At 37.7% G+C, this 23,444-nt stretch overlaps 1 protein-coding gene across 50 annotated transcripts in view; it reads right to left on the bottom strand.

Moving 5' to 3' along the window:
* Window positions 1-1,729: 1,729 nt before the first annotated feature.
* MPDZ (multiple PDZ domain crumbs cell polarity complex component) overlaps window positions 1,730-23,444 on the bottom strand; it is a 434,463-nt gene continuing 412,748 nt past the window's right edge. For 38 of the 50 annotated variants that reach the window (XM_084985533.1, XM_084985555.1, XM_084985693.1 and 35 more), the window contains 15 exons: window positions 22,053-22,145; window positions 21,887-21,961; window positions 20,761-20,935; window positions 17,644-17,789; window positions 16,987-17,070; window positions 16,537-16,730; window positions 14,842-14,989; window positions 11,293-11,379; window positions 10,285-10,375; window positions 9,360-9,403; window positions 8,439-8,561; window positions 6,970-7,074; window positions 6,292-6,404; window positions 5,070-5,193; window positions 1,730-3,102 (listed from right to left, as the gene is read on the bottom strand). In XM_084985533.1, coding sequence (XP_084841659.1) covers window positions 2,956-3,102; window positions 5,070-5,193; window positions 6,292-6,404; window positions 6,970-7,074; window positions 8,439-8,561; window positions 9,360-9,403; window positions 10,285-10,375; window positions 11,293-11,379; window positions 14,842-14,989; window positions 16,537-16,730; window positions 16,987-17,070; window positions 17,644-17,789; window positions 20,761-20,935; window positions 21,887-21,961; window positions 22,053-22,145 — 1,749 coding nt within the window. In that variant the 3' untranslated portion in view covers window positions 1,730-2,955. Of the gene's footprint in view, window positions 3,103-5,069; window positions 5,194-6,291; window positions 6,405-6,969; window positions 7,075-8,438; window positions 8,562-9,359; window positions 9,404-10,284; window positions 10,376-11,292; window positions 11,380-14,841; window positions 14,990-16,536; window positions 16,731-16,986; window positions 17,071-17,643; window positions 17,790-20,760; window positions 20,936-21,886; window positions 21,962-22,052; window positions 22,952-23,444 lie in introns of all 50 variants that reach the window. The other 12 variants (XR_014821624.1, XR_014821629.1, XR_014821625.1 and 9 more) reach the window with 2 other exon arrangements.

Genomic DNA, 23,444 nt, shown 5'->3' with positions numbered 1-23,444 from the left:
CCAGGAGAATTCTCACATTTCCCAAAAGAATAATATAGGAGACAGAAATCTTTGTCACTCTCTCCTGTACTAATGCATCTATATTCTTTTCCTCTCAAGTCTTCTTTTCCTTCCTTTCTCATTTTCTTCTCTTTGCTTCCACATGTTTTGACTTTGTTAATTAATAACAGTTCAAGAAGGGAGCTTTTCCCCAGTGTTTTTATATTGCTACAGTGGCATTCCCATTGCTGCATTTTTGCATTCAGTATGAAGGCTGCAACCAGCTTAACAAGGTGATACCATGAAATTAATCATGATCTATAATTTAATCATCTATATGCTGAACAAACACATACAGAGCCTCTCCTATTTGCTAGGCATAGTGATTGTAGCTAAGGATATAAAAACATCCTAAGATACTATATTAGTGCATCCCAGGGCTTCCATAGCAAAATACCAAAAACAAGGTGCTTGACAACAGAAATGTATTGTCACACTTTTGGAGGCCAGATGTATGAAATCAAAGTGTCAGCAGGGACAAGCTCTCTTTCAAGAAACCAGGGAAAAAAATTTTTCCTTGCCTCTCCCAGCTTCTGGTGGCTCCAGGTCTTCTTCAGATTGTTTTTATTTTCATTTTCTTGTCCCCATTTTTATATGGCCTTCTCCTATTTCTCTGTGTCTCTACATGGTCTTCTTTTTAAGGATTTAGGGCCCAATGTATTCCAGCCTGACTGCTTTTCAACTGAACTAATTATATTCACAAAGACCCTATTTCCAAATAAGGTCACATTCTGAGATTCCTGATAGGCCTGAATTTTGGAGCAATGGTACAAAAATACCCACAAGGCTCTTCTCATTGGAGTACTCCAACATATCTACTCAAACTTTAATTTGGTTGGTTAGCTTGCCTTCCTAAGGTCTGCCATAGAGTGGACTCCATAAAATCTTTGCTGTTTGAAACTTATAAAAGGATGGCTTCGCTTCCAGCAGCCGACCACAAGAGGATCTCGGCATGCCTTCATGATGGAGGGCCATTCATTGGTGACTAAGAAGCTGGATGGGTCACTGTGATACTAAAATAAATTTTGTTACATTAACTACCTCCAAACAGTAGTACAGTAGCTGGTTGGGAAGAATATCTCCCAAATGGCTGCAATGTGTAGTTTGTCTATTCATTTTGTATACATAAGAATCACAGAATTCTATTTTAGAACTTGACACAAGCTTTGACATAAAATAGCCTATCATTTTACAGATGAGATGAATATGAGGAATGCTTGTGTTCATTAGCTAATCTGGGGAAGGACTGGCAGAACAAAGGTTCCCCAATTCCTTGCCCAAATTCAAATCAGATTTTTCATGTTATTACAAATAATTTTCATAATGACGTCTTCTGTGTGAATTAGCTCTTGGCTACTCTAAAGAACAACTTATAATATTGCTTCTATAATATTGCTTCATTAACAGCGTCTCAGAAAAGCACATACAGGCATGACACCTCTCTTTCTTCAATGTTGTTTATCTTCCTCTGCTCCATGAGGAGTCTATGAATCTTTAGCACTAGTAAAAATTCTGGGCATAAAACACATTGAGCGTTTCATAATGATGTTGTCCAAAGTTCCTCTAGCCGTAACTATGGACACCATATGTTCAGTTAGACATGATAAAAACCAATTTTAAATTGTAAATCTTGAATATAATAAAGTTTTTCCCCAGTAAAAAGAACAAAAAAAAAAATACGCCTGCTTCCTTTTTGTGTGCCACGAAACTTATTTATTCACTTCAGTTCTGCATTTTACACAAAAGTGCTGTAATAAAATATCTGTACACTACTTTTGTTACAAATATAGATAATATTTAAAGTGACTTTATATATTCTAATGTAGGAGTTTCACGCTCTAAAATGGGAATGAACACATGATAATTCCTCACCAGTTGTCTCAATAAACAGCTCCATCTGTTTCCCTTAGTCTTAAACTATTGTATTATACGATGTTAATATAAAGCAATGAAATGAAGTTATGTTAATCCCTTTAAGTTTTCTATCAATTTACTAATGGCATACAACCAAAATAATTACTAACGCATTGCTTTTTTTTTTCTGTCATTAATACTAATTGAAAACCAATTGCACAGCACACTGACACATTTTTAGTGCTGCATCCCTTAAACCAGTACTGACAATTCGGAGAGTCATCTATGTTCCTCCACAGTAAGCATAGCTGCTTCTAGACAAACCACAGTCAATACAAGGCAGCAGCATCATTTTACTTACAGAAACATGAAAATATATTACAACAGGTCAAAAATGAAAATGACCATCGAGCTGTGCAATAAATGGTTTCTTTACAGACTTAGGGACAGTGCTTCCTGTATTTGCTAGTTACTCAATCTTGAAGCCCATTTTGGAAGGAAACTATGTATGTATATATTAGAGGTGGGGAGATGTGATTTTTAATAAGATTCAAAATTTTTAAATAATGAAAGTAATTAAAAGTATTTTTAAAGATTTTCAGCAAAACTTTTTTTTTGGTTAGAATTGGGGAGACAAGGTGGATTAACAAAATAAGATTTTTATAAATTTCAGGTTTCTTCTTTATATTTTCATTTTTTTACTTTAATTTCATGAAGACATTCCTCCTTGGTTAGCTTTGAATTTTCTTTCTGTACAAACCAGTTGAACACATATTAATTTTTGCCCTCATGATTATGAAATATCAGATATCTTCAGGAAGAAAGACTGGATTTACCCATGCCAAGAGTCCTTTTCTTTGAGTTTATATCACAAAATACAAGGAGAAAGGAAAAGTGATGCACTGTTGTCAGTAGAAAAGCAAACTTAAATGCTATTTCCTCCCTTCTGTTTTGAAGAGCCAGATGACCACAGACTGGGAAGAGTCCACAGGACTGGTTCCATTCTCTTTACACCACGGGATGCATAAGAGGGGCTGAGGTAGCTCAACTCCAGCAGCAAATTCAGGAGAGAACCATCAAAGTGACAGTGCCTTTTGTCCGCTTAAGGATGGCAACGGCTTCTTCATGGGTTACCCCTTCTAGACTCTGCCCGTTGACAGCAATGATCTGATCACCCCTCTTCAGACGCCCATCTTCCGAGGCTGCTCCCTGCAATAATTAAATAGGCTTGTTTATGTCTCAAAAAATGCTGCCCTGCAGCTACACAACAGAAAAAGATTCAAACAGGAATGTAAATTGCTCTGCGTGTTCACAAGCACTGTTCTCAATGCTCCACGGGTGCTCCACAGCCATTAAGCAATGATGAACAGATACAAAGGAAGCCTTTCTCCTAAATGGTGTTAGCACTGAGATTCCAATTTGAGTGAGAATTTAGCAGTCAATAGATTAGCTGGATGGTTTTTTGACTGTTAGGCACAGCAGTTGGTGAAAACTCAAATTAATAAAGAATATTTGGGAATATGCCTAATAGCAGTGATTTCATAGAATCCAAGATTTTTTATCCTATAAAGAAGATCTACAGAAAGAATACAAAGGACTAGCAGTTTTATAGGACAAGGGCATAGGGCCACCAAACCCAAAGGTTTGCAGAAGCACAAAAGCCCACATGAACTTTGACAAGGGCAGGATAAGGCACAAACTGCTGATTGATTCCAATTCAAATTCTTTTTGTGGCTTTGAAAAGGCTGCTTAAGCTGTGTGATTCTTTACTTCCCAAGGGTAGATGGTGTCTTCATATGCCTTATGTGCCCTAAATGATGACGACTAGATACACTGTAAAATAACCCCATCTTAAGGCATATTTAGAGTAGGCAATTATGCAATTAAATATAAGATTAAAAACATGGAAAAGTTAATGAGGAATACATCATGATGAAATTCTTAAAATATGTTCTAACTAGCCTGCCTTAAACAAATCGTTCCAAGACTGAGGAAAAGGACTGCATGACTCTTCCATTTACTTGCAAATGCTGTTTGTATTTTTGGACATACCAATGGCTTCAAAAATCTTATAAATTAAGTCTATAGCTAGACTGCTATAGATACAGCAGTTTAAGTTGGTTAAAAAATATTTTTTTAAAAAAATAATAGAATGAAACCTTTATAGGTACATTTTAAAGAACCACAGCACTAATCTAAAGCTCCTGCATTAGATCTTTTGATAGGTTTAATATAGTTTTGGCTCCTTTGCACTGTAGGTTTTGAGAATTCAGGTCTTCCTCTTGCAGGAAATTTTTTTTTTTTTGCCCCACAGCATATGGAAGTTCCCAGGCCAAGAACTGAACCTGTGCCACACCAGTGACCCAACCACTGCAGTGACAATGCTAGATCCTTAACCCACTGCACCACAAGGGAATTTCTCTCCCTCAGGAAATTTTGTTTAATTTTGTAGTTTCTAAAAAATTGCTTTAACAATAAATTAACAATAATTATATAAGTTTAAATTATTTCAGTAGCTTCACCAATGTAATAACTTTGTTTTCTAAATATTCTCAACATAGAATGGGATGCTATATGATTACAACTATATACAAATAGTTTTCTTTATTCAATCTTTTGCAAATAGCTAATCTGTGGTAGTGATAGAACCACTGGATATTCTTAAATTTTTTTAGTAGTTATTATTCTATTTCATTCAATGAAATGAAATTTGCAAAAGAAATGACCTATTCGTTATTCTGCATATGCATTTTATGTACTTTTCAATGTCTATTTTATATTTCATGACCAAAAAAAAATGCAAAGAAAAATAAACACCAGGGCTCTATAGCATACACGTAATTAAAATGTCCTATTTTTGAAAGATGTTCAATCATACGCAACTTGTTTTCAAAGGAAGAAAATCAAGCCCTTTTAAGTAAACTTCATTAATAGTTTTATGTATATGTCAAGAGCGCCCATGCAATTTCAATTTGAGCCTGTTTTCCTTTAAATATAACTAAATCTCAAATTGGACAAAAACATTTAATGACCTGTTCCTGTAGGGAGTTCCCAAAGAAAATGATCAACTGTTAACCATTTGGCGTTACCTCAGGACATAAACTAATAAGCCAGCTGCTGACCACTGTTAATGAATGTTTAGAGGGGAAGAGGGTGGTTAACATTTGCAAGCTTACCTTTGCAAACACTGTTTTAACATAAATGGGTAAGTCTCCATGAGGGCTACCATATCCTCCTACTATACTGAAGCCTAAGCCATCTGGTCCCCGGTCCAGTGTAATAGACTTACACTGAGGAGGTCTACAGTAAAACGAAGAAAAAAGAGATTTTAGATTTTTAAAATATAAATACACATATATGTTTATACACATATACATATGTGTATAGTATATGTATGTATCTCCACGAATCTGCAAGTTATAGGTTATCTGACTCCACCCAGGGCTAGTATAATTCTGTTACTGACAATGAGTATATTATGGGTATTTTGGGGATGCTTAAATTGTCAGTGCATGTCCATGGTCCTATCTTAAATTTACATAATCTAATGTAATCCAACTTAATACCCTAATCCTATTACTCATGTCCAGCACCCTTAACCTAACACATCCCTGGCATGTTCTCACTGCACTGAGTAGCTCCTTCTTTTTCCAGTTTATTTAAAGCGAGAGGCTAATGTGCTGAGGACTCTGATGAAGTCAGTCATAAACGTCAGTATTCTCAAGCTCAGAGACAAAAATCGATGATAAGCAATATAAAAACTGTGTCAAATTACATAAAAATTCTAATAATATCCTCTCTTCTCCTCTCTCTATTCTAATTCTTTTGCACTCAAGTTTTTTTAATCAAAAGGATGATTAAATGAGTATACAATGTTAGAATTATGTTTTTAATTTTTTGATTAATGTATCTTTTTAATTTTTTAAAGTTTTATTGAAATATAGTTGATTTACAAGGTTGTGATAATTTGTGCTGTACAAAAAAGTGATTCAGTTATATGTGTACAGATATCCATTCTTTCCAGATTCTTTTCCCATATAAATTATCATAGAATATTGGTAGAGACCCCCGTGCTATAGAGCCGGTCCCCATTGGCCAGTCATTCCATACACCACAGAGGGCATATGCCAATCCCAAACCCCGAGTCCGCAGACTGATCCCAATACTAAATATCTCTCCTCAAAACTCTCAGAGTCAAAAATATGGGAATAGAAGTGGCAAGCATGCATGAGTTCTGACTATCTATCTAGCTATATACCTACCTCTGATAAGCTAAATCCATGTCATAATTATTTAAGAATTTAGAAACACTTGGTCTTTGTATTTCATACCTCATTTCCTATTATTTCACTTTTATGTGAGTGGTAGGGACATGGAAACCACAGTATCTGAGCTCACCCTACATCATCCTGAAATATACTGCTTGATGTCAGCCCAGTGAAAGACAGACTAGAAGTGACAGGCTCCTGCTGGTGACCTGTGACCACACTCACATCTCCTCCAGCAACTACCTGCATACAGGAGAAATACAAAAAGAAAAACATGTGCTCATGAGGCTAGGAAGACATCAGTAATTTTCCTTTCAAAAGGGCATTTGGATTAAAATGTGTATTTTATTGTCCACTTAATCATTTCTTTAACATGATTAAAATTAGAGAAGGGAATTTCACAAGACCCAGAGGCCTCTTGAGCTGACAGTAAGAATAATCTTATTCATTTCTATCAAGTTTTCTGATGCTTTTCAAACACAGTCTCACATGTAATTATTTTTAAAAGATCTTCAGAATATAAGCCAATCACACCACTAAAAATTTCAGCAATTAATCATTTCCCGCTAAACACCTCATTTTTCCCCCCTTACCTAAGTATGAAACAATAAATGCATCAGGATAAAATGTGACATGAATGTGCTTCTTCCGTCCTTTCCTGGAACTCTCAATGTAATCGTTTATGTTTAAGGGAAATAGTAATAAAGAGAGAAATAGCAGGGGATTTAATCATTTTTACAGCTTTAACATCAAAGCTCATGTGCCCTCAAGCTACCCATGTTCTGAAGAGTGGGGATAAAAATCTTACCTGCATTTCTATGGAGCCAGGGGCATTTTTCAGTAAGTTAACTGCTTGAGTGTGAGTCATCCCCTCAGTAGATGTGCCACAGATAGTGACAATCCTATCCCCAACCTGCAAGGGAGAGAAACAGCCATCTGCTGCCACAGCCCTGGGAGTGGGATGATTTCCTTCCGTCCTGTCCGTGTCATTTATATACTGCTAGTCAGCAACAGAAATAGAAGCAAGGAGCCTCCACTTCCAAGCCACAGCAACCACAAAGAGAAGCTGCACATAATGGCTGAGTTTTATCATCTGTGGGGCAAGGAGCAGGGAACCACTTTTCCTTTCTCTTCATTTTTCCAGGGTAAGACATTACTTCCTATTACAAGAGTAACTTACCTGCTATCATTTCAAAATCAGAATTTCTCTGGACACTATAATACACATCAGTTAGAACTCTAAGTCAAGGGTTGGCAAACTATACAGTTCACAGGCCAAGACTGGCCCACCGTTTATTTTGGTTAATGAAATCTGGTTAGCAGACAGACACAATTATTTGGCTGCTTTCACAGGGCAGAGTTGTATACCTGTAACAAAGACACGTATGTCTCTCAAAGCCTAAAATATTCATCTGGTCCTTCACAGAAAAGTTTTCTGACTCCTGTTCTATGAGTACAATCAGTTTTTAAGTGCCTGTCATAAATTTACTTAACAAAAGGAGAGTGAATCATTATGATTTAGACACTTTTTAAATTGTGGTTATTGTTTGAGACCATTTTTAAGGCATGAGGCCATACAGATTTTACTTCATAGCGATTCAGTTACTTTAATGTAAATATGACCTAATTCTATAAAACGGATAAACAAATACAACATAAATGATAATTTTAAATTTAATAAAAGTTAAATCAGCATTTAAACCAATAAAACACATCAAGAAAAATTTTACTAAATTCTGGTAATACTTTCTTAAAATACTGTTTTCTTTTAACTTCTTCCACAGGGTTTCTAACAAGTGAAAATATTAAGAAGCAACTGTAAGTCTTCTCATTTCACTTATTTGCAAATTGGCATATGACAGCAAATTCTCTTTTTTTTTTTTAAGGCCACACCTGCACATATGGAGGTTCCCAGGTTAGGGGTCCAATTGGAGCTGTAGCCTCTGGCCTAAGCCACAGCCACAGCAATGCCAGATCCAAGTACCGTCTGCAACCTACACCACAGCCCATGACAATGCTGGATCCTTAACCCACTGAAAGAGGCCAGGGATCAAACCTGCATCTTCATGGATACTAGACAGATTCATTTACGCTGAGCCATGACAGGAATTCATCTTCATCTTTCACTCAAACCAAACCCCTGTTGTGGCTAGATTACCTGATTTAAAAGCTCATACAGACATTTCAAACTGCTGGCAATAGCTGGTCAGATTCAAATAGTTTAAAAAACCTTTTGACAGATTTGCTAAGGTTACCAGGGCTATGAGTAAAACTTACTCTGAGTTTCTGGGTCTGAGCTGCAACTCCATTCGGGTGCATCATTGCGATAAATATAGGAACATCACCAAGGGGGCTGCCCACTCCTCCAGCAATGCTGATCCCCAGTGAATCAGAAGGCCCCTGACATTGAACAGATAGAGTATTTTGGTCAAACTGCTATTTTTAATTGGCTTTTGGTTTCTTTGGCACAATATTCTAGAGTTAACTCTGATCTTCTAGATGGTAGAAAATGAGGCCCAAGAAAATTGCATTACTTCATTTGATACAGGTCCTAATGTGATTTAGAAAAATAACCATCTGTTCAGGAAGTAAAACAGATCAAAACTGGCTAAATGGAAATCATGTTATCCGGACTGAGGAAAAGCAAATTAACTGATGAAGTAAAAAGGAACCAGAGAAACAAACCTGTGTTAAAAGGCCCACACTTATAAATGGTAGGATGTGGAACAAGTCCACTGCTCTCAAGGAATCTCTAGATCTTCACGGACAAAGTGGACAGATTACCATGCCTCTACGCAGTGACTATAACATGATGATGATGGCATGCAGTGTCTGCAAGAGTTCTTGGCGCATAAATCTGCTTTTATTTTCTCTGTTGTGCATGGCTGTCAGAGGAATCTGTTTCAAGTAACAGGAAATGTCTGCTGAAGCCAAAGTCTTACTTATCAGTATGAGAAGTGAGAGGAGACTGGTGTTCTTTTGTGTGGGGCTGGACTGATACCATTTTTGGCAATAAAGGATGTATCAACAATGATTTTTCCAACAAGAAAATTCAGCAAGGACTGCATTATGCCCTATCTGTGTATGATACATATTTTATCTGATAGAACTATAAAATAGTAAGGCAGTAACAGGAAAACACATATGCAGACACCTCTGGAGTCAACAGTTTACATTTTTTTCTCTCTTCTAAGTTACCTTTTTAATTTCAACTGTTCTTAATCCCTGTATTTCAGATGCTACTGTAAAGGGGAAAAAAAAGATGAAATATTGTTATTAAAGCATTTTTAATGTCAGTTTAGACTTTAGTTTATGTCTAGAGCTAGATGAGACTAAACGGGATACACTAGTTTTTTGTTAAGGGGATGCTCAAAGTTATTAGCACACATGATTAAATCTGTCTTACATGGGGACTCCCAGTTGGCAAAATCCACACACCATCCCATTTTTTCCCTTCTTATTTCAAGCATTGCTTATACAACTGCATAATCCACTTTGAATGAGTCAAGGACAGGATGTGCTTTGGATAAAAAGGCACATGTGCACAGCTGAGAGGAATAAAGTCGTGGAAGCATTAAAAAGAATCCATGGACTTAAGGGCCTAAATTTCTAGAATATTAGTCACATTGCAAACAGAGACTGCCATATGGTTAGTTTCTTCAATTTGAACAACTTTCAACCAACGCTCCAAGCCAAAAAAACCCTCTGCATCATGATTTCATGTAATTAAAACACAGGAGGATCATATTAATTTTCTCAATCAAAATTTTTGCAATCTTCATGGAAAGAAGGCTTCACTTAATGGCATCTTTTGAGGTATTCGTGTTACATCAAATAGAGAAAGGGAATAAAAATCAAATATACCAATCTGTTTGTAAGAAACATTAGAATCTTGCTTCTAATGTTTAGAATATCACATAGGGAAAACATCAAATGGGAAATGCCACCATAGGCATCATTTCATGCTGTTCCAAATTTCTGCTGGCACTCATTTTTGCACCTGTATTAGGATTGGGATGATTTAGAGGAAAGAGAGCTTCAGAGTAAAACAGGGAAAAAAATCAGCATTGACAGTCAAAATTCAAACCAGTAAGTCATGCTTAAAATTTCAAACCAATCTTACATGCATTCTTCTTTGAGCTACTTTCCAGTGACTCAGATGTACTGGAGCCCGAAAGTGGAAAAGTAAACGATGACAGGCTGCTTTCACTCATCTACAAATACATAACAGTTGTTTTAGAAAGCTTTGGATGTAATAATACACCCCCACTCCAATACCACTTATTTCAGAATTCTTTTAGTGCACCTACAGAAAAATATCTGTTAAGCAAAAGCTGCATTTGATAATTTGAAGGGCAATACAAACAGTTTCCACTGATTTGTTTTTCTTTTTAAGAAAGAATTTATCCAATGACATAAATAAACTGAAGGTAAAAGAATGGATGCAACTGACTCCAACCTACCTAAAATTTTAGCAGATTTTCTCACTAGATTTAGAAAATAATCTCACTAGAGTTAACCTTCTCTAAATTTAAACTAAAAATTTGTACAGAGATAGGGACTTAAACAAAAACTGCAGAAATAGTGCCAGTCAACAGGAAACTAATGGCCTTTATCAAGGGATAACTAAGGGGTCTTTAATGACAGGCCAATAAAAATGGGCTTCTGTTATCAGAAGGCTAGACTGGGGAGGGGCTTGCCAAAGACTCCCGCTACCTCACACCAAATTTTTATACATTGTGGTGAACTTCCACAGTTCCCCTACATGGGATATTTTCAGTTGAATATTGGTTGATACATGCTTGTTATAAAATACTTTAAAAATATATCATCTTGTTAGGCTTATTTGTATTAACTGGTTAATTTTGAGATTATGGAAAAAGATTCATGTCAGAGAAGAAGAATGCTCCTTAGAATAACTCACCAACTATTCAAGGGCCACACCTTGATTTCCTGTCCACTCTCATCTCCTGCTCTTGCCTATCTCAAACTCTGCACCTCAGCCGCTCTGCTAGCGGCCAGAGGGCCAGGCCTGTGTACAGAACCCTGGACAGACCCAAAGTCAGGGCCACCTTTGAGTTCTATTTGACCTGTGGACTGCACCAACCTGATGAATCCCATAGCCACCCACCTGGCTGCTTTGAGAAGGCCTCCTTTCAGAATGGAATGGACCAGCTTTGACTCTTCCAACTTCCAAGGTTACTGTGCCTAGGGAACACTAGGGGGAAAGTTGTTTTACAGAAATGTTCAAATAAAACGCTAGTCAGCTTTAGGATTACATTTAACTCTTTGAGACTGGGTTTTTGAAGGGCATTTCCCTTTTGGAATTTCTATAGGCAAAGATCGTTCCAATCCTTTGTGGAAAGAGGCTTTTTGAAAACATTAAAACGAGCAAAAATTTTAACAAGCTGTGGCAGCAACACCAAGAGTCTAACTACCTCATGTTTTACATGGAGACTGTGTATCCCGAGGCAAAGGGAAACTGAGCAATTATCTCATGAAACACATCAATTTAAATAGGCTAGAAGAAACAAACAACTCAGATTAAAAAATAAATAAATAAATAAATAAATAACCACTACTGCAACAGTTCGTTTGGCTCTCGATAGCAGATGACTGAGTAAGTGCTCTGCCACCAACACTGTACCTGCATAGATTTACTATACTATACTTAAATAAGCCCTGTTGTTATTAACACAAAACAAGAAATGAAGACAATTTCTCTGTGGCTCTTTATGAATAAATCATAGACATGCAAGAAATGCTATACAGTCTAAAGCAGAAGCAACACAATGAGGTATTTGAGAACCTAGGCTTTTTGGCATCAGATACACTGGTTTCAATCCAGACTATGTGATTTCCTAGCTGTGTGACCTTAATAGATATCTATCTTGACAAGTCTTTAACTCTACATTTTTAAAAATGGAGACCATTAAAGGCTGTTATAATAATCTACATACAACGCTTATGAAAGTGTCTAGCACAGAGCAGTACTGTCAACTGCTGCTTCCGGTGTTTCTATTACTACAAACAACATTGCAATGAACCTTACATATATGAAGAATTTTGTGTACTGAGCATTATGCATGCAAGATTTTTAAATGAAGGATTACTAAATCAAAACAACAGGAAGCAGCAGCTACAAATAACAAACTTATACAAATATTTAAGGCTCTCTGTATGTACTGCCAAACTGGGTTTTTAAATGGTGGTTTAACTGGTTCTAAAACTATGTTATTTTCTGGATGTCTCCTTTACTGTCTTTGAGAGTCATCTATCTTACAGATTTAACTATCATTTTAAATTTATCTCCAAAAGAAAGCTACTTCTTAAAGAATTCTAATCTATTTTTTGGAAATTGATAACTCTAATAATAAGAAATGATAGATTTTAAATGTGCTTTTTTTCCCCCTTTTTCTTTTTTTTTATCTTTTTAAGGGTGCAACCATGGCATATGGAGGTTCACAGGCTAGGGGTCTATGAATTGGAGCTGCAGCTGCTGGCCTACTCCATAGTCACAGCAATGCACTCAGAGCTGCGTGTGCAACCTACACCACAGCTCATGGCAATGCTGGATCCTTAACCCACCAAGCAGGGCCAGGGATCGAACCCACATCCTCATGGATACTAGTTGAGTTCATAACTGCTGAGCCACAACAGGAACTCCTAAATGTGTCTTATTAATAACTAAGTGTTTATGCACATACCAGATCCTATGCAAACCGCAGAGGTTAATAACAAGACGCTCACTTGAAAATCACTCCATAAAGTTTAGCCACTGACGAGGCTTCCCACCAGCATGTGAGAGCTCTGACACTTCTACTGCTGGTGGACACTGACATGAAGGCTCGTGTCCTTTAATATGTGCTACATCACATGGGTACTGATGGTGACCAACTTCTAGTCAGCATTGAACTGTATTTCAGGTCATAAAATTACATGTTAGGTAAACGAAAAGCAATGAGATAAGCATTGCTTTATCTATTTGCAGGACACAAATACCCTCAGGAAACTGGAATATTTCCTAATAGGAAACACACCTAAAGTGCTAAGAGTTGTATTTTTAAGTGACTAATTTATATTTTATTTTTAAAATGAGACTGGATCTGCCTTTCTAATCAGAAAATGATTCTTCATGGAGAGTTTACTTTAAAGGAAATACATTTCAGGAGTTCCCGTCGTGGTGCAGTGGTTAACGAACCCAACTAGGAACCATGAGGTTGCGGGTTTGGTCCCTGCCCTTGCTCAGTGGGTTAACGTTCCGGCGTTGCCGTGAGCTGTGGTGTAGGTTGCAGACGCAGCTCGGATCTCGCGTTGCTGTGGCTCTGGCATAGGCCGGTGGCTACAGCTCCGATTGGACCCCTAGCCTGGGAACCTCCATATGCCGCAGGGGCGGCCCAAGAAATAGCAAAAAGACAAAAAAAAAAAATACATTTCATAAAGTAAAATGTGCTTAAGCCTAGCAATGACACCTTGGGATGGGTGCCTTATAATTACTGAAATTACAACTATAATAACTGATGAAGGTACTGCTAGTAAATTTGCATTAAATCACCTTAATTTCATAAGGATGACCCATTCAACTACAATTTTTTTTGTCTTTTATGGAAGCATCTACCATATATGGACATTTCTGGGTCAGGAATCAAATGCTGGATCTTTAACCCACAGTGCTCGGCCAGGGATCAAACTTGTGTCACCACAGAGACAATGCTAGATCCTTAACTTGCTGTGCCAAAGCAGGAACTCCCATCCAATTACAATTTTTTTTTTTTCACCCAAGGCACATGGAAGTTCCCAGACTATGGGTTGAATTGGAGCTGCAGCTGCAAGCCTACACCACAGCCAGAGCAGTGCAGGATACGAGCCACATCTGTGACTTTCAAAGGAGCTTATTATGGCAACACTGGGTCCTTAACCTGCTAAGTAGGGCCGGGATCAAACCTGAGTCCTCATGGATACTAGTAGGCTCCGTTACTGTTGAGCCACAAGGGGAACTCCCAAATATGATTTTAAAAGACAAACTTTAAATAGTTTAATAGTTTTGAATCAGAATAAGATGTGAACCAAGCGTTCTCTTCTATGGTTCAAAAGGGTAAATCTTTCTTCTACATTATTCATCCCTGGGGAAATATAAAGATGTCCAATTTAGCACCCAGATAGGGGTTAAGAAAGGGGCTGAGACAGGACAACCCAGAAAGCATGACTTCCAGAGATGCCCTTCCTCCTTCCTGTGGTCTCCTGCCTTTCCACTGGTCCCTCTTCAAAGGGCATCCATGCCAGGGAGGAAAATCTTCCCTTATGCCAGGGGTCATAAGAATATACCCAAATATAACAGGGGAGAACTGAGGTTAAGACTTTTTGTTCCTCCTTTGTGGCCTGAATATGTGCTTTTCTTTCAAGAGGAAAGCCACACAATCGTCACTATATAATAAAAGATTTACTAAGATCTCAGATATTCAGTTCATAATTCTCACTATGTAACAATATAATAGACAGGTGATTCTAAGTTTGTTAGAGATTTATCACTGCAATATGGTATCTTATGCATAAATACACCTTATTTTAGAAAATCTAATAAATAAAGAGATCAGTACTTGTCTGAGTGTGGCAGCTCAATGTGATATGCTTTCCTTTCCTGCACTATCACCCACGATCATGTGTGGCATTGGCTTTCTACCTTTAGCAGAGCTGCGACAGCTTCCTGGGTGGCATGACGGACGTCTTCCCCGTTCACCATCAGTATCTGGTCTCCCTGCATCAGTCTTCCATCAGCATCTGCAATTCCTCCTTTGACAATGTCAGACACAAATACTCCAGTATCATTTCTGGAAACATAATTTTGAATTTCAGCATTATTATTTCTTCTCCACCATAATGCAATGCTGATGTAACATTTGAAAGTCTAACAGTTTTCAAGTGAAGACTTTATGCTTCTACTTTTGTGACTTTAAAATAGTTTTATTGTTTTCAGCATCACTGGGGCAACTATAATAATGATTTTTGTAATAGTACCTGCATAATATTTCATAGATGAACCACGTTTTATAGGCATATTTACTTAATTCTACATTGTAAGTAGAACCACGTTTTATAGGCATATTTACTTAATTCTACATTGTAAGTAGAAGTGGCTGTTACATTCATTTTATGGGTCACATAGCTACTGAATGAAAAAAATGGAACTTAAGAGTCAGTCACTGGGAGCTAAATATATTGTCCTTTCTACACCATAATGAAGTCTTGAATGCATATTGACCTGTGCCCACACAAATATGTTACTATTGTCACCAACATCATTAGCATTACTAAAAATAAATAATAGATGTGTATCTCCACTAAAACCAGTTGTTACTCAAAATTTAAGTGCCATTGCTATGATGTCTTTCATTTTAAATCATTAACTTTATTACTTTTAAATCTAACTTTTACACAACATAGGTTTACACAAATGAACAAATATTAATCTGATTCCAACCTTTGTTTCATAAAACTATAAACAACCCAACAACTTCTTGTTGAGATACAAAGGTAACTGTACGTAGAAGCATTTAGTGAAAGCTGAATTACATCACTTGTTCTTGCCAAGGTCATGATCTCAAACAAATCATTTCACAATCTGATACTCTGCTTTCCCATCTTTAGACATATTAGAAAATACTGGAATACATATATATATTTAATATTACCTATATATAAATAAATTTGGTGAATGTACATTAGGTTCAGTACCTACCTAGCCTCTTAAATAACTTTTTATGTTCCCTTCTGATGGCGTGCTCTTGTTCACCGTGATCCCTCTCCCTTAAATATCCTCCCCCTTTTTGTTAGACCAACTCGCATATATCACTTTTAGCTTCATCTCAAGCACATCTTTATGAAGATGTTTTCCTAACCTACTTCTCTTAAATAAGGTCACACAGTCTCTTTCTCCTTTGCGTCCATGGATCCCCCACAACACGTTTCTGCCTCTCATTAACAGATGCCTTGGTTGTAAGAATTTCTCATTTACCAAGCTGAGGTTTTGTTTGTTTTGTTTTGTTTTTTGACATCAGGACCCATGTTTTACTTAATTCTGTTCTCCAGAACCTAATGTATCTCCTGGCAAGCACCAAGTACTCAAAAATACCTATTGGCTTTTTGTCTAGTACCTCCAACCTCCCAACCGCCCCACCTCCCCGACCCCCAGCACAAAATACTGATGAAAATAGTTCAACACCAATGTCTTCTGATGTTCCACGATTGTGTACGCTGAAAACTACTAACTGAAGAAGACTAGCAGTTGATAAAGATTCCACTACTGCTGGTGCTCTTTAAAAGGACTTAAATTCAATCACTTCCAAGAGGTCACTGTGTTTGCCCTGTTCAGTCATACCTTTTACCAACAATACTCAACCCCAGGCCTTTCCCCGGCTTCTTCTGCAGCTCAATGGTGAGGGTGTCATACACGTCCTCCTCTCTGTATGGGGCCTCATCTCTGTAGAGCATCAGGCGCACCCTTTGTGGTGTCTGTCTCAGGACATTTATTGCTTCATCATGTGTGGCTTTTCTCAAGTCAATGCCATTCACCTGTACAGAAATGGGACGCAGACTCTGAGAAGTCAGGTAAGTTGAGTAAAGTGAAGAAATGAGGGGAGACACGAGAGATGGGTCAGGGAGGAGAGGGGAAAGGAAGGGAAGGGAAGGGAAGTAGGAGAGTGGAAGTGAAGGAGAGAGGGAGAGAGGGTGGGAAAAAAAACAACCACAAAGACCACCCTCCCCAGAGTAGCCTCTCTTTTGTTAGTTGTAAAGGTCAAAGGCACAGCATTCTGTACCTATTCTGTACCTCTAAAATCTGATCTCCAGCCCAGAGTCTCCCGTCTTTACATGCTGCTCCTTCTTCGTAAACCTCATGGATAATAATGGCACCCTATGGACTCAAACAAAACTTTTGCTAAATGGTTCCAGGAAGCTTATACTTCTTTCAAATGATGGGAAAGTTTAAAGAAATAAATTACAAAATACATACAAATCATCCAGACATGCACATATGACAGATATTTATCACCTTATCCCCTTTTCTATCCACCAGTGGAATGAGTGCATCTTAAAAGTACTTTTGGTACTTATAAAATTTCGTCTACAGATTGTCCAAATTTTCATACTTTTCTCAATATGGGTCTAACCCAGCAGTATCCAGTCAGTAAAAGGAAAATTAAAATACAAGAACTGGTAAACTAATGAAAATATTTTGAACCTAAAGGTCATAATCACAAGTATAAAGGAATGTTATTAAGTCAGTGCTGGCTTACTCAAAATAAAAATCCCAGTACCCAGTTGGGTATCTGCCCTACAAGTTAAAATAACAAGGAATGATTACGCTTTTCTAAGCCTTTGTACTTCATTTCATAAAACTGATAGAATCTCCCTGATAATGGTCTCTCAGGGTTCACTGAACAGGCTGCCTGTGGGCTGAAGCATCCACCTCTGGCTGTGTCCTTACCAGCAGTGTGTCCGCACCCCCGACAATGCTCAGGCCCAACCCTGTCCGCCCTTTGGAAATCTCAATTGTTGTTTCACAGCCTGGGATGATGGGGCAGGTTGCAGGGTCAGAGGCAAAGATTGCTGGTGTTGATGACCTACTTGTACCTAAAAATACGTCAGAAATGAAGTAAAATACAAATGAAAATTGGTTAGAAGGAGTACATATCAAACTTACCACAACAGTTGCCTATGGGGGATGGAGAAGAAAATGAGCATAAGTTTGGGGACAAGGATGACTTCAATGCTACCTTAATCTCTTGGTTATATTTAAAACTATTCAACAAATAATTAAATCATCATTGGTAATTCAGAATGGTGGGCACGAATTTACCTGTTAAATTATTTTCAGGACTATTCTATATATATTTTTTTAATTACGAGAGATGATATGTAAAAAGAATGAGAACAGAGAGTTGAACTGAACCTCTAGTTTACCTCTGATAGCCTACATTTCACAGAGCTAAACAACCTTACGGAATTATGATTTGGAAAACTGAGATGTATGGAGTTCTCGCTGTGGCGCAATGGGATCGGAACCATCTCTGGAGCACTGGGACACAGGTTTCATGTCCAGCCCACTGCAGTGGATCTGGCAATGCCATAGCTGTGGCTTGGATCTGATCTTTCTCTGGGAATTCCACATGCCAAGGAGCGGCCAATCAGGACAAAAAAACAAAACCAAAACTGTGACATGTGGTGGAGACCTAACCCACATTCAGGAGAAACCACAAAACACAAAGAATCAGTCGGCCAAAAACGAACAAAATAATGCCATTTGCAGCAATATGGATGGAACTTGAGACTCATACTAAGTGAAGTCAGAAACAGAAAGATCATACGATTTCACTTATACGTGGAATCTAAAATATGGCACAAATGAACCTATCTACAGAAAAGAAACAAACTCATGGACATGGAGAACAGACTTGTAGTTGCCAAGGGGGAGGCAGGGAGTGGGATGGACTCAGAGTTTGGGGTTAGTAGATGCAAATTACTTCATTTGGAGTAGATGAGCAATGAGATCCTGCTGTGTAGCACAGAAAACTATTGTCTAGTCACTTGTGATGGAACATGATGGAGGATAATGTGAGAAAATGAATATATATACATATATTTATTATAAAACTGGGTCACTTTGCTGTACAGCAGAAATTGATAGAACATTATAAATCAACTATAATAAAATATTAAAAAAAAAAAGGACATCAGTAACTCTGGTCATGGTGCCTGACATTCAGGACTTTTCAGGTTTTTATTTGGTTTTCCTTCTCATCCTATCTTAGAGTATCTCTTCTTACGTAATTAAATTTGAGCATATATGCAATTGGATTTAATGTCTGAGTTTATAAGACATCAAGTGAAACCCACCTGCCATTTCTTTCCTTGTGCTGCATTGTTTTACAAACTCAAATATTAAATCCTGGTGCATATATGCTCAGAATTAAATAAGATTATATTATGGAAAATAAGAAGAATATAATTTCACACTTTGTTTTATGATGGTCTTCACATCATATGTTTCCTGATTTGCTAAGAGCACACAGCAAACAGCTTATTTTAGGAAAGGTGGAATACTTGATAAATTAGCTTTACAAAAGATGCTCTCATTTTAAGAATCAGAAATACTTCTTGCTACTTAAATGGGAAAAGCAGGTGTAAAATTATTTTCTTTTCTTCTTATGGATACACCTGCAGCCTATGTAAGGTCTCAGACTAGTGACTGAATAGGAGCTGCAGCTGCCAGCCTACACCACAACCAGAGAAACTCCTGATCCAGGCCATATCTGTGCTCTACCCCGCAGACTGAAGCAACACAAGATCCTTAACCAGGGATAGAACCCACATCCTCATGGACACTAAGTTGAGTTCTTAACTCACTGAGCCACAACAGGAACTCCAAGATATTTTCTTTTATGTTATGTTTCCATTTGGCATTTTATAGTAGTATAGACAATGCTATCTAGGGATCAACTTACAACTGAAAAATGTTCATAAAATTTTAAAATATTTTAATGAATTACCAAGTCTTTTTTTTTTTTTTAATGGCTCTACCTGCTGCATGTGAAAGATCCCAGACCAGGGATCGAACCTGTGCCAACAGTTGCAACCTGCGCCACAGCTGCAACAATGCCAGATCCTTAACTTGCTGTGCAACAAGGGAACTTGTGATTCAGTCTTCTTACATAAAGGGTTACTTTCATCAGATATTTATTACTTTAAGACTTTTTAACCAACTATATTACAAATGTTTTAAACTGTTCTTTCCTTAAAATCCTGTCAAAGAACTGAATGTTTCAGTTTGGAGGCCAAAAGAGATCTTTTTCTCCCCAAGTGCAGAAAATGCCAATGTGTTTAAGTACTTTTTTTAATGCTGCAAATCTTGAAATTTATTCTTTTATTAAACAAGAGTTTAATTTTTCTCAAAAAGTAACTCAAAGGAATAATGTGCCTCAATATACTAGACTGGCATTTTAATCATGCTCAAAAGTATCATCCCAGGCTTTTCATCTACTTTGACAGGATCTACTACTCACACCCAAAGTACAGAACTCATATCAACTACAAATATGTCACAATGAATAGCATTTTTAAGAATTAGATGTAGTGCCAGGCACTGCTGATTCCACCACTGAAGTGGTATCACTGTGTCCATTTTGCAGATGAGAATACTGAGGCTTTGCAAAGTTAAATTACATGCTCAGTAGTATTTTGTAAAAAAAAAAGGAATGTAAAAAAAGACGTATCTCATGTATTAGCAACATATTTGGAACCACAGGTGCCCTTAGCAAAAGATCCCTGGAGAACAAACAGTACCACATCCTTGTCTTAGACATGAGCAAGCTGAGGCTCAGAACCAGTGGATAGGTTTCCTAGAACCCTGTAGCTGATTAACATATAGCACACAGGCCACCTGCCTCAGAGTCAAGTATTCTTTCTTCAGGAGCCCTCTCTCCATACTACCCTCTCACCAACAGGTCATTGACTATGACTTTTCAGGCTGGAGGCTCCCAAGTAGGGACTGGCTGCTGAGTCTGACTGTGTATGCATGCAGGACCAGGAGGAAACCAGCCCTTACTTCGGATAGACTCTGGTTCCGGGGAGCCAGACGGCGGGACAATCGGAGACGGGGGGCTGTTCTTTTTTTCTCCATTGGCTGTACCAGCTGCTGAAGCAACAGCCTGGGAATCTGCATTCTCAGCACGAATGGTCAGTTTCACTGTTGTCTTCACTGTTTTCAAAAGGCTGATAAACTGACATGGTGTTGGTGTGGAGCAGAAATAAAATTTAAAGGCAAATTAGTAGATTTATACAAATAAACCACTATTATAGCTGGAATCTAAAACTAGGCATAGTTGAGAGAAGAGTCAGACGCAAATTCCTTCTCAGGATTTGAGAGGTCAAGAAAAGAATGGATACAGTTTCTTTCTAGTTTTTTCAAATTCCCTGATATTGATTAAGGCCACCGTTAAGTTCTACTATACATCTCATTCTGACCCTATTCTTCATTATATAAGTAAAGGGCTTTCAACTTTTGACATTTCTAATATCATCCATTTCTTTATATCTCTACAACCTTAGAAGACACATGGGGTGCTTTACCCCCTTCTGATTCTATAGAGAATCTTAAGTGGCTTACACAATTTTGTTAAAAATGGAAACACTTATGTTAAAAGTAAGATAAGGAAAACTATCCAACAAAAGAATCAAGCCTAATGGAAAGTTAAAACATACACAGGTGGGTTAAAGGACCAAATCCATACAATTATTAAAACTGCTTAACACCAATAAAAGTTACACATTTAATGGCTGAGTTTAAAAATATGTTTATAAAGCAATGTACATAGTGCATATTTATAGGACTAAACACACTTAAAATATTCCTTTGGTTTTAATTCTAAGTTGACTTTTGTTTAGAAGTTCCAAGTTTTCCTAAAGGAAAAATGAAATGATATTTATCAAAAGTGCCCACTGAATACTGAATTTATCAGGCAACAGAAAATACCTTAACATTACCTTCACTGGAAAACATAAATGAGAAATTAAATAACTTCCAAATAATCTTTTCTTTTCCTTACAGATATATGTCTAAATAGCTACACAGCTCTGATTCCCTGACTGAGCACACACACACACAAACACATACATTTAGGCATGCCCAAGGATGGGTTCACAGTACCACCTGCATTCTTTTGGAATATTACCTTCTCAACAGGATAGCCAGCAACAACTTCATCATCCACAGCCAAGATCTGATCACCAACTTTGAGCCGTCCATCCTAGATGGAAACATGGAAGATTCTGAGTGATTTTATAGAAATAATTCCCTTCCCTATCACTTTATGAAAGTGAAAAGGGGGGGAGCCTCACCTTGGCTGCTGCCCCATGCTCTGTAAGACTCTTTATGACGACTCCATTGAGTGTATCTTCTTCGCTGATGGCAATGCCTAAACCTCCCTGATCCTAGAGAAGCAAAAACAAGAACATTCAGAAAAAGTGAAACATCAAATTTATCCAAACGGAAAATGACGGAAAATTCTGAATATCACCTTCTTACTCAAGAGCTAGAAAAGCATTCGAAACTGTTCTAAAATCTACCATTAGAAATCTCTTCTCACATTACCACGCTCCATCATAAGTGACTAGATATAGTTCCCAGTGCTATACAGCAGGATCTCATTGCTTATCCATTCCAAAGGCAATAGTTTGCATCTACTAACCCCAAATTCCCTATCCATCCCACTCCCTCCCCTTCCCCCTTGGCAACCACAAGTCTGTTCTCCATGTCCATGATTTTCTTTCCTGTGGAAAGGTTCATTTGTGCCATATATTAGATTTCAGATATAAGTGATATCATATGGTATTTGTCTTTCTCTTTCTGACTGGGTCACCTTGTTGTTCAGTGGAAAATCGACAGAACACTGTAAACCGGCTATAATGGAAAAAATAAAAATCATTATTAAAAAAAAAGAAATCTCTTATGGAAACTTGTAAAATCTTTAATGGGAACAAATTCTCCATCAAATATTCAAACATTGGAGTTCCCATTGTGGCTCATCAGGAATGAACCTAACTAGTACCCATGAGGACGAGCGTATGATCCCTAGCCTCGATCAGTGGGTTAAGGATCTGGCGTTGCCGAGAGCTGTGGTGTAGGTTGCAGATGTAGCTCAGATCCCACATTGCTGTGGCTGTGGTGCAGGCTGGCAGCTACAGCTCTCATTCGATCCCACCTAGCTTGGGAACTTTTATATGTCGCAGGTGTGACCCTAAAAAAAAGCAAAAAAAAAAATTCTAAACATTTTTACTCCTTACATATGTCTACTATCTCTCCTTACATATGTCTACTATCTACATAGCATATCTTTTACATATATATCCAGTAACATAGCTTTAGTTACTGTACCAAAACACTCAGGGAAAGAAAATCCATTCAATAATTCAGTGAACATAAGGGAGTTCCTGTCATGGCTCAGCAGAGACAAATCTGACCGGCATCCACGAGGACACAGTTTTGATTCCCGGCCTTGCTCAGTGGGTTAAGGATCCAGCACTGCCATGAGCTGTGGTGTAGGTCACAGACACAACTCGGAATCGGAGTTGCTGTGACTGTGATGTAGGCCAGCAGGTACAGTTCCGATTCAACCCCCAGCGTGGGAACCTCCATGTGCCATGGATGTGGCCCTAAAAAGACAAAAAAATAATAATTCAATGAACACATAACACCTGAGCATGTAGTTCTGTATAACTGGCTAACCAACT

Source organism: Sus scrofa, chromosome 1 (assembly GCF_054392235.1).
Source record: "Sus scrofa isolate SSC_HxYL_T2T_F1_AM1 chromosome 1, Sscrofa_HxYL_maternal_Yorkshire_Landrace_v2.0, whole genome shotgun sequence".
In the NCBI taxonomy this organism is placed as follows: domain Eukaryota; kingdom Metazoa; phylum Chordata; class Mammalia; order Artiodactyla; family Suidae; genus Sus; species Sus scrofa.
This window is presented reverse-complemented; position numbering and strand designations above follow the sequence as displayed.